Source organism: Crotalus tigris, unplaced genomic scaffold (assembly GCF_016545835.1).
Source record: "Crotalus tigris isolate CLP2741 ecotype Arizona unplaced genomic scaffold, ASM1654583v1 scf7180000017683.1919423, whole genome shotgun sequence".
NCBI lineage: Eukaryota > Metazoa > Chordata > Lepidosauria > Squamata > Viperidae > Crotalus > Crotalus tigris.
In genome coordinates, this window is record NW_024096563.1 from 1,266,809 (window position 1) to 1,278,882 (window position 12,074).

Consider the following 12,074-nt stretch of genomic DNA (forward strand, 5'->3'; position numbering starts at 1 on the left):
AGGGCCACGTTTGAAGACCCCTGTCCTAAACGAATAGACTGCAAGACATTTATCGAAAAGCACAAAACCAACATAAGGGAACAAGTGGAAAGAAGACTTTGCGATTGCTAGCAGCACATACAGAGTTTGCACTTCCCCAATAATTGGTTTCTGATAGATTATTGATTTCTACAGAGGACCAGATCCTACGTTATGAACCAGCCGTGGTGGCAATAACTTCAGTGATCTAAAATTTGCTGTGCTTGCAAAAAAAAATCCTGTGCAGGTTTGTACTGAAAGGCTGCATTTTTGGGTGAGATGCCGATGAGCTTTTTAAAAGTCACAAAATGGGTCCCTGCCAACATTTAGCTATGATTAATTGCATGCTTGTCCTAAACTCGCAGTCAAGGACCCACGCCAAAAGGCTGTGCAGAGGTTCTGAGCTCACACAAAGAACTCTCTATATGCACAATCCAAAGGGCTGTTTGCAGCTTCCTTTTTTCACTTCCTCGTTTTCCCTTTTGCACTTGCTCCTGACTCATTCGAAACGCTCCAGATAATATCTCAGGATACCTGCATTTCTTCTAGTGGAGTTAGAAAGAAAGAAAGAAAGAAAGAAAGGGAAAGAAAGAAAGAGAAGGAAAGAGAAAAAAGAAAGAAGGAAAGAGAAAAAAGAAAGAAGGAAAGAGAAGAAAGAAAGAAAGAAAGAAAGAAAGAAAGAAAGAAAGAAAGAAAGAAAGAAAGAAAGAAAGAAAGAAAGAAAGAAAGAAAGAAAGAAAGAACAGGTACGGGGAACGTCTGCAGCTTCTGCAGGCTCTATGGCGGGAATGAAAAAGATTTTAGCCTGTTTCCCATTTGTGTTTTAGCAACTGAAAAGGGCAAAGAGAGAGATGCTTTCCAAAGACTTCGCAGCTGGTTAAGGTTAATCAGAAAATTAGGATGGGTTCAGCTGGGTTAAGCTCTATAGACACGCTGAATCAAACCAAGCTTAGAGACTTTTCCACTTTTCTAACGTCTGTCCTTTGAGATCCCAAAGGTGCTTTTCAAAAAAGCAACTGGACTTTCTTGGGGGGGGGGTTTTCCCCCTTGAAAATGTTTCGCTTCTTATCCAAGAAGCTTCTTCAGTTGTAAAGGTTGTAAAATCAAGCAGGGTGATAGACAGGAGGACTTGCTTTACCTGATTTCAAAGGACAAACACAATACTAGTAACCTTTGGAAAGGCTAGTGTTCCTCTTGAAGGCGTGGTGCTCAGAGACTCTTTGCCCAGTCTCTTGAAAATGCATATCCAGGCAGAGAAAGGGTCACTGCTGAAGCAGAACGACTCTGAAAACTTTGCAAAGTCCTTGTTTTGCTCACAGTTGTTAGTTTTAATTTCACCTAATTTCTGGGTTTTGTCACCGAATCGGGAGGAGAGGACACCTCCAGAAACAGTAGCAAAACACCTAGACGAGGATTCACATGGACTCTGGAAGTGGATTGCCCAGACCCACTCAATTTTTACAACATTACAATCCGAGCAGCTGTAGAGATCCATGAAGTTGACTTAGAGCAGTGGTTCTCAACCTTTTTAATGCCGCGACCCCCAACTGGTCGTAAGTCGAGGACTACTCAACCGGCCGTAAGTCGAGGACTACTCAACTGGTGCAGCACCGTTTGCAGAATGGGACTTTTGGCGGGCTCAGCAGGGCAGAGACAGCCTGGACAATTCCTATTGGCTTTTGAAAGCCAATAGAATTAGACTCTATTCAAGAGAGTCTATTCTATTGGCTTTCAAAAGCCAATAGAATAAAAGGGAGTAGCACAGCTAAGGAAAAGGGGGAAAAAAATGGCGAACTGCGTTGTTTGGCGACCCCCGTGAAATGGTCGTTCGACCCCAAATGGGGTCCTGACCCACCGGTTGAGAACCACTGGCTTAGAGAATGTTTCCATTGTTCCTGCAAGGGAGTGATTTACACCTTGGGTTCTAGCATAAGAGCAATGGTTCCTTAGCTTACTGAGAAGCTGAGAACATTTGGTGAGTGTTACCAAGTGGGTTAGGGTAAGAAAATACTGTCTTGTTTAGGGCTTCAATCTATCTATCATGGAGGTTTGACTCCTTGAGTAGAAGAGAAGCACACCCAGACTTCGGACATGTTGTTTTGAGCCAGGTCTACCTTGTTGGCAAAACTTCTGAAGGACACAGCCATAAAAAAAAAAATCTCTATAAATCATCCAACAGATGGACAGCTAAGAAGACTACAGCCAGGTAGAAAAGGAGCCATGAATTTATTGACGGGTCTAAAACTGGCAAAGCAGCATCAGACTTACTTCAAAGGGATTCTTGAAATGGAATTCAGGTTGATGGACGTTGTTGCAACTTGAAGGACTTGCTCCAGAGCGGAAAACCCACCAGCCACATGGAAGGCGACCTGATCTGCCACATTCTGGAGAGGAGGACACAAAAGGAAGAGTGGGAATATTAATGGGGTCTTGCTTTGAAGCAGGGCATCAATTCGTTGGTTGAAGGCTACCATTCTCACATTCCCTGGAAGAGACCGAGAGGGAAATTGGTGCATCTTCAGTGATGGATCATTAGCATTTGCATGGCTAATTAGAAAAAGGTTTAGAATTGACACAGGACTCGGGACAGATTCACACCCTAAACTGTCATGACTCTGGTTGGGTTGTGCCTAAACCTCTGTGGTTTGAAAACCATGATTAATGGTTTAGTAGGATGAGTGAACTCAGCCAACAGTTGTGGATGCAATGCACCATGGCTGTGCAAACCACAGACTAGCATGATGGGAGCTACCTCTGGGGTGATGTGGTTCCAGAGGTCAGGAGCCATGACAGAGAAGGCATGCGTCTTTGCTCCCACAAGTAGACCACACTTAACAGAAGAGACTAGGAGCATAATTACTCTACTGGAAACTATTGGGTAGGCAGAAACAATTGGAGATAGACTTAATTATTTGGGTTTCTGTAGTTTTCAGACCAAAAATATTTAGAAGAGGAATATCTACATACAGTAGCTGAAGAAAATGCACTGATGATTTGGCGGGCAAGAGAAACAGAAAGAAGAATCGTCCACTCCAGGATATTTTGCTACCCCTTGTCTCCAATGACCCTTCTAATTCAACTGGTCAAGGTCTCACGTTACAAAAAAAAAAAAAAAACAACCGCTGGTTTAATGCTAAGATCGGTCAGCAGAGGTCAGCAGCACGGCAGCAGCAAAGCCTCAGCAATGGACATGATTTCAAAGTGAGAGAGTCCAGGTATCAAACTATTAGCGATCTAGTTCACCATTGAATTCTGTGGGGCTTGACAGACCCCCCCCCCAAAAAGCAACACCAAGGTTTGTGGCTCATGAGAAAACTCCATTTCCAAAAAGTCTCCGTTGTTATAGAAGAGAATATTTGTAGCTCAGGGTTGAACTGTGGGATCCTGGTTGCTCTCTGCTGTTTTTATGCAGACGTTTCATTATCCAGCTAGGTAACAGCATCATACCTAATGATCACAAGCACCATCAACACCATCAGAGCACCGGTGATGCTACGTAATAGTAGTAGTAGTAGTAGTAATAGTAATAAAGTTGGAAGGACCTTGGAGGTCATCTAGTCCAACCCCCTGCTCAGGCAGGAAACCCTATACCTTTTCAGACAAATGGCTGTCCAGTCTCTTCTTAAAAACTTCCAGTGTTGGAGCATTCACCACTTCTGGAGGCAGGTGGTTCCACTGGTTAATTGTTCTAACTGTCAGGAAATTTCTCCTTAGTTCTAGGTTGCTTCTCTCCTTGATGAGTTTCCATCCGTTTCTTCTTGTCCTGCCTTCAGGTGCTTTGGAGAATAGCTTGACTCCCTCTTCTTTGGGGCAGCCCCTGAGATATTGGAACACTGCTCTCATGTCCCCCCTCGTCCTTCTCTTTGTTAAACTAGACATACCCAATCCCAACAACCGTTCCTTATATGTTTTAGCTTCCATTCCCCTAATCATCTTTGTTTCTCTTCTCGGCACTCTTTCTAGAGTCTCAATATCTTTTTTACATCGTGGTGACCAAAACTGGATGCAGGATTTCAAGTGTGGCCTTACGAAAGCATTGTAAAGTGGTATTAACACTTCACGTGATCTTGATTCTATCCCTCTGTTAGTTGGGTAATGAAACATCTGCAAGAAAACAACCAAGCTCAGAGAGCAACCAGGACCCCACAGGTCCCAGTAGGACTACCAAAATCTAAAGGAAATAGGGGTAGCAACAGACGGAAATAACGCCATCAACCAAGCTCCCTGCTCCAACACACCTTGACTTGAAGCCATCCTGTGTTCATCTACTTGGAAATGACTCTAAAGAACTGAACGAGGAACTGTACAATTTGTATCCTAAATCGTATGAGCAAGGACTTAAGAGAGGCAGACTGAAAGCCAAAGGGCTAAACAGATGAACATCAGACAAACCACAAGGATCTAAAGGAAGATTTTTAAAGCAGGGGTGTCCCAACCTTGACAATTTTAAGACCTGTGGACTTCAACTCCCAGAATTCCCCAGCCAGCATACCTTTCTCAGTTTTCAGAATCTTTTTTTTTTTTTAAATGAAAAACACATCCTCTTTCCTAAGACACCCTCTTAGGACTAAAAAGGTACTCAGATTATTCTTGGCAGGGCTCCTAGACTAGCAATGTTGTAAATAAAACCAGAGACAACCCTGCCCCCCCCAATCCCCCCATCCTCACATACACACAAAACTAATTATCCTGTTTCTGTGCCAAGGGGGAGGGGGAAGTCTAACTTGATGCTTAAAATAAGCATGGAGACTGATAGATATTCAGTCTTTTTTTCCCCCTCCTTCCCCAAAGGATAAATAGGTAAGATTAAAAAACAAACAAACAAAAACAAAAAACAATGGAGCAAAATTTTGATTCCTCTCCTTCAACCTGGCCAAGCCCGAGATACAAGCTGGACGTTGGCAGGAGGGAGCTGAAAATATTTTGCAGGAAAACAAGTTCCTTTAATTGCTCGGCCTGACTGGTTCAGAGCTATTAAAAGTAATCCTCGATGTACAACAGTTCATTTAGTGACCGTTCCAAGTTACAACGGCACCGAAAAATGTGAGTTATGACCATTTTTCACGCTTGTGACCGGTGCAGCACGACCCCACGGTCACGTGATCAAAATTCAGACGCTTGGCAATCGATTCGTATTTATGACGGTCGTAGCATCCCAGGGGTATTATCAAGTATCCCACTTGTATTATCAGCAGCAGGAAGAGCAGCGACTCTGTTTCCTAAGCCAGGATGAGGAGACCCACAGAGGCCGCCTCTGAGTAAGCTCTGTTAAGATCCCCACCCCAAAAGTCTCTTAAATTAAGAACCCAAAACTAAGGAGAAATTTCCTGGCAGTTACAACCATTAACCAGCGGAACTCCTTGCCTCCTGAAGTTGTGGGTGCTCCATCACTGGAGGTTTTTAAGAAGAGATTGGATGACCATTTGTCTGAAAAGATATACAGTCTCCTGCTTGAGCAGGGGGTTGGACTAGAAGGCCTCCAAGGTCCCTTCCAGATCTGTTATTGTTTGTTGTTCTTTTGTTATTCTGTTATTCTGTATGAAAGGGTCTCCTGCTTGAGCAGGGGGTTGGACTAGAAGACCTCCAAGGTCCCTTCCAACTCTTCCCCCCCCCCCGCGTTATTCTGAATTCTGATTCAAGCTTTAGATTGCAATGGTGGAAAGAGAGCTGCTCTGAAAAATTATAACCCACGCCAGGGACCAACAGACCGGCCAAAAGCCCCGCGCTGAAGATCTGACAATGTGCAGATTCTAATGTAAATAGCTGAGCCGGACTCTGCAACTCACCCAACCGACATTCCCGACTGTCTCTGTGCTGCGATAAACACTGTCTGCCTGCCGGCAGCTGCCCCCCCCCAGGCCCCCCATTCCAAAGTTACGACAAACACTGGGCTGAAATGTAAATACCTGACCTCAGGACCACGGTCTTTTATTTTTTTTTTTGAAAGAGAAATGAAATGGAACCCCAAAATTGTTGCTTGATGTGTAAAAATTCCCCAGGGTTAGCGGTCAAAAGGGAAGAGACTCAGGGAGCCGTTTGCAATGCTTGCAAAAATTGGCAGAGCAGGCCACGGAGTTTGGTCACTGAAGGGAAGAGACTCAGGGAGCCGTTTGCAATGCTTGCAAAAATTGGCAGAGCAGGCCACGGAGTTTGGTCACTGAGTGGAGATTAAAATAACAGCCGAAGAAGTGGGAATTTCAAGGGTATTTCTCCCTCCCCCCCTTTTTTTTCTGAAGTCATGCCAATAAAGGAAGCGTTTTCTCTATCTTTTGGAAGAGAGATGGGCTAGGAAGGGATATGTCAAGCGACTTTTTCTACTTTTTGGACATATTTACTATAACCTGTAAATCTTAAGAGGTCTTACTGCTAATCTGCAATTAACTTCCCTGCACATGCATTACACTTATTTTTAAATTAAGAAGAATTACCCAGGTAGTTGTTTTAGCAATTCACCACATTTTGCTTCATGGCTCTGGACTGAAAGTATATCACGATAACAATTGTGATCGAGTGGGAAGGGACCTTGGAGGTCTTCTAGTCCAACCCCCTGCTCAGGCAGGAAACCCTATACCAGTTCAGACAAATGGCTGTCCGGTCTCTTCTTAAAAACTTCCAGTGTTGGAGCATTCATACGAAGCACATGCTTTGGGTAAAATGTGTACAGAAATGTAGATCTTTTAGCTGCGTGCATCATGCCCAAACTCTGGGAAGAATATCGGAGTCATTAGGTTGACTTGGGCGACGCTAAAAACGGAATGAACGAGCAAACAAAATCTTGCAAAGCAAGACAAACTGAGCGGCTTCACAGCTTTTACCATGGGGGGGATATGGGAATTCAACAAACTCATGAACGCACGCAGGAAAACGGACCAGGGAGCAGAAATAGCCTGGTTTCTCTGAGCTGAGTTGGGCTGAGACGGAGGGACTGGCTCAGAGTCACCCAGTTGGCTTTCACGGCTACGGCGGCACTCGAATTCACCGTCTCCCGGTTCCTTCACCACCAAACTGGCTCTGTCACTTACTCAAAGCATTTTAAGCAAGCACTCCTGGGCTTGTACCGATCGTGTTCTTTCCATTTTAAGAAAAGGCTAAGAGGGACAGGTTTTGAGTATGTGAGAGAGATCACATACTTCCCAGGGGCAATGCCTTGTCTAACTCCCCCCCCCACCATTAGCAAAGTTAAATCAATGTAAGCGGTTTTTCTGCAATGACAGCTCCCCCCTCCCGGCTTTGTTGTAGCATTGGGGGTCTCCGTTTATTTCTCTCTCTTTATGCTCCCGGGGGAAATTCAATTAACAGTCTCCCTCTCCTCCTCTCCGTCAGGAGAAGTGACACTATCAAGATCCTTCTCACCGCCTCCCCCCCCCCCTCCTGACAAGCAAGCCGTGTCTACAGGATTTCTCGACTCACGATTTAACAAGAGAATGACAGCCGGCTTCTGGAAATGACTATGGATGCTCTGTGTCAGAAACAGCATGGCAGCTGCGGAAATCAACCTCCCCTGGCCCTATTGATTAGGACAGACAGAAATAATGATACTTCAGGGGTGGCAGACAAATGCTTAGGGAAAAGGATGGAGGAGGAGGAGGAGGGGGGGAAGAAGTAGGGGAGGAGGAGGAGGAAGAGGAAAGGAACAGGAGGAGCAAGAGAAGGAGAAGGAAGAGGAGGAGGAGAAGGAAGAGAAGGAGGAGAAGGAGGGAAGGAGGAGGAGTAAGGAGAAGTGGAGGAGGAGAAGGAGGGAAGGAGGAGAGGAAGGAGGGAAGGCGGAGAAGAAGGAGGAGGAAGAGGAAAAAGAACAGGAGGAGGAAGGATAAGGAAGAGGAGGAGGAGGGAAGGAGGAGGAAGAGGAGAAGGAGGAGGAAGGAGAAGAGGAGAAGGAGGGAAGGAGGAGAGGAAGGAGGAGAAGGAGGGAAGGAAGAGGAACAGGAGGAGAAAGGGGAAGAGGAGGAGGAGAAGGAGAAGGAGGGAAGGAGGAGAGGAAGGAGGGAAGGAGGAGGAGGAGGAAAAGGAACAGGCGGAGGGAGAAGGAAGAGGAGGAGGAGGAGGAAAGGAGAAGATGTAGGGAAGGAGGAGGAAGAGGAAGAGGAGAAGGAGGGAAGGAGGAGAGGAAGGAGGGAAGGAGGAGAAGAAGGAGGAGGAAGAGGAAAAGGAACAGGAGGAGGAAGGAGAAGGAAGAGGAGGAGGAGGGAAGGAGAAGATGTAGGGAAGGAGGAGGAAGAGGAGAAGGAGGAGGAAGGAGAAGAGGAGGAGGAGAGGAAGGAGGAGAAGGAGGGAAGGAAGAGGAACAGGAGGAGAAAGGGGAAGAGGAGAAGGAGAAGGAGGGAAGGAGGAGAGGAAGGAGGGAAGGAGGAGAAGGAGGAGGAGGAAAAGGAACAGGAGGAGGGAGAAGGAAGAGGAGGAGGAGAAGGAGGGAAGGAGAAGATGTAGGGAAGGAGGAAGAAGAGGAAGAGAAGGAGGAGGAAGAGGACGAGGAGACTTCTGTCGTCCACATGGAAGTCTGAAAGGGTCCTCTTTGGGGAGAAAGACCTGGAATCATGCGAAGACACAACGGAAGACATTCCAAGCTTCCACGAAAGAGAAACCTAGCTTGTTCGGGGCTTCCTATTTGGAAGAAGCAAACCGGACATCTCTGTCATGCATCATACAAAACGAAGAAAGCAGCTTCTCTGGTTGATTTAGTTCAGTGTTTCTCAACTTCAGCCAAGGTCGCCCAAGATGGGTGGACTTCAGCTCCCACAACACCCTGTTTAAAGACCCACTGAAACTTAATCCAGCGCCAGTTTCCCCCAACCTGGTAGGAATGAAACTGGTGAGACAAGAACTAGCCTGGAGAAGACTGTTAGGTCAACGTAGCCCAGGGACCTCCCAAGTTTTTGCAGGACGTCTCTCTACGGCTGTGTTTATTTTATTTATTTATTTATTTAATTTATGAGACTTATATACCGCTTTAAGTGCAAGCACTCTCTAAGCGGGGTACACCAGTAAGCAATGTATATATATATATATATTTACATTGCCCCCAACCATCTGGGTCCTCATTTTACCTACCCCAGAAGGAGGGAAGGCTGAGTCAACCTTGAGCCGGTGAGATTTGAACCGCTGACCTGCTGAACACAGTCAGCTAAAGTGGCCTGCAGTACTTGCGCTCTAACTGCTGCGCCACCTTGCTGGCTGTGGAATTCTGGGAGTTGAAGTCCACAGGCCTTAAAATGGTCACGGTTGAGAAACACTGCCTACGGCCAAGTACACACAAAGAAAAACGTTATCCTATCAAACCTAGAGTTATAGGATGCGGTTATTGAGAGCGCTTCATTTTGGCCTTCAGTGACGCCATTCATCCAGCCTTCTTGACCAAAGAATTCAGAGTCCACCGAGCCATGTGTTGGACTACACATCCCATCTTTCTGGTCAGAGCTGGGACATGATGGGAGCTGTGACACAAGGCAGCTGCAGCTTATCAAATGGATGGAAGAGTTTCGTGGGCTGGGGAGGGGGTTATTTTCGGAAAGATATTTTGTTCCCAGTATTTTTGTATTTACTTATTGCAACGGATTAAAACTTTGGTGAGATTTATTTTTGTCACTGGATAGAAGAATTTTCCTTTTGAGCTTGTGATTTATTAATTTTTTTACTGTATGTAACACCCGATTGATTTTTTTTTTCCTGGTCCCAAGTTGTTAATTTATTCAGTCTATTTAGATTGGAAAAAATAGGCTGTAATTTTGTTTTGTTTTTTCAAAAGAAGGTCAATAGGATTATTCACTGATGTTTTTTGCTCTCTGCATTCACTACCTAATGTCTCCCTGTAATAGTACCACTTGTGGCGAATTTGCGAAGAAAATTCAATAAACGTTTGTTTAGGTTACTGTATTACGACACAATTAGCAATGGTGTAATTACAGAAAGAATCAGAAATACAATCTATGCTACTTCCAACTGTACGACTAAAAGACAGATATCTACCAGTGATAAGGGAGAAAATACAGGTTTGATTAAACCACAGGCTTGTTTTAAAAAACATTTAAAGTTCATGTTTATAGCAATGCCTGGGAAAATCCATATCTATTTTTCTATTAGCTGATGGATATCAATGCTAGTAACAAGAATCTATGTTTTCCTGTTAAAATATATACACACCCTCGGCTTACAGGGGCCAATTAAGAACAGATATTTGTAATATTGTACATATGTTTGCTTATCCTAATCCACCCCGAGGCTTAAAGAACAGTTTGTCTTCTGTATACGATTTAAATTATTTATACTAAAGCCATGGTCCTATTACAGGGTCAGCTCTATCACAATAAACCTTTGAGTTACAGAAGTGTTGCAAGCTGCATAAAATTTGGGTTTCGTTTGCTTTTTTTAAAAAAACAAAAAAACCAAAAAAAAAAAAAAACCCTCTTCCCGGTTGAAACCAAATGGTAGGTTTTTAACCGGCGATATAATTTAATCCACTTTAAACCGTTTTATTCCACTGGCTACTTTGGGCAGATGGCGTAAAAATATTTCAAGGATTATGGAGAATGAAAAGAAACTTCATTAATGATAAAAAAAAATGAAGAGAACATTCAGAAGAAGGGAAACAATATTTTTAAAGCCAGTTTCTTGCATGAGATTCCGTGGGGAAGATGGTTTGTTCAAATCAAGATGGGGAATTCTTCCTCCTCCTCCTCCTCCTCCTTCCACTTCCTTCTCCTCTTCTTCTTTCCTCCTCCTCCCTCTTCTTTCTTCCTCTTTCCTCCTCTTCCTCCTCCTCCTCCTACTTTCTTCTCCTTCTTCCACTTCCTCTTCTTTCTTCCTCCTCCCTCTTCCTCTTCTTTCCTCCTCCTGCTGTTCCTCCTCCCCCTTCTTCTCCTCCTCCTTCCACTTCCTTCTCTTGTTTCCTCTTCCTCTTCTTTCCTCCTCCTCCTCCTCTCTTCTTTCCTCCTCCTGCTCTTCTTTCTTCCTCTTCTTTTTTCCTCCTCCTCCCTCTTCTTTTTTCCTCATCCTGCTCTTCCTCCTCCGCCTCTTCCCTTCTTCTCCTCCTCCTCCTCCTTCCTTCTCTTCTTCTTTCCTCTTCTTCCTCTTCTTTCCTCCTCCTCCTTCTTCTTCTTTCCTCCTCTTCCTCTTCTCCTCCTCCTCCTCCTTCTACTTCCTTCTCTTCTTTCCTCCTCTTCTTCTTTCCTCCTCCTCCCTTCTCCTCCTCCTCCTCCTTCCTCTCCCTCCTCCATAGAAGTTGGCTTTAACCTCGTGTAGGAAGCCACAGGTGGGCTATCAAGTCAATCTGACCGGGACACCCATACCCCTGCATGATTCAACTCCAAACCCGTTCCTCTCCCCCAGAGATCTCCCAATGAGCTGCATCAAGGCCTCCTTTTGCGGAGAAAAACCGGGCAGGAGGACCTTCGGACGGATGTCGCCTAGCCCGAGTCTTTCAGCCAGATTGTTCCGACGACGCAGCCTGTTTATTTTTCTTCCACCGCTTGGTGGTATTCGCATTTCAATGAACCCAAACGGAGGGCGGCTTTGCCAGAATCTGATATTGGACCACATTGCACTCGGCGGCACGGGTCAGGAAGCGTTTCGCCTCCTAACGTCCACCGGCTTATAAACTTTGGCAGATTTGAACTCACTTAGGAGGAGTTGTGTGTGTGACATCCTGCAGCAGCCTGGCTGGATATTTTTTTTAAAAGAGGCTCCGTAATTAGAGGGGGGGGCAGAGGAATTCCTGCTCAAATCTATCTTGTTTAAATTCTGTTTACTTGCCGTAATGGCACACACATGTCAGGAAAAGTGGCTGATAAGCTGCACAAAGTTGATCTTATTCTCCTGATACTCAAAACCCATTTTTTAAAAATTCATTTTTCAATCAATAGACAGAGGAACTGTTCAAGTCAACCAACGTGAAGCTGGTTTTAATGGGGGGGGGGGAGGAGAGGACAGCGGTTTTGTTTTAAGGTGTTAAGGATTCTCACAACAGTGTTGTGAAAGATCGCAAAGACTTTAGGGCAGTGGTTCTCCACCTGTGGGTCGGGACCCCATTTGGGGTCAAACGACCATTTCACGGGGGTCGCCAA

The 12,074-nt window shown here is 45.1% G+C and overlaps 1 protein-coding gene across 2 annotated transcripts in view; it reads right to left on the reverse strand.

Moving 5' to 3' along the window:
* SCAPER (S-phase cyclin A associated protein in the ER) overlaps positions 1 to 12,074 on the reverse strand; it is a 105,170-nt gene that overhangs the window by 41,839 nt on the left and 51,257 nt on the right. For both annotated transcript variants that reach the window (XM_039337614.1, XM_039337615.1), the window contains one exon: positions 2,287 to 2,402. In XM_039337614.1, coding sequence (XP_039193548.1) covers positions 2,287 to 2,402 — 116 coding nt within the window. The remainder of the gene's footprint in view (positions 1 to 2,286; positions 2,403 to 12,074) is intronic.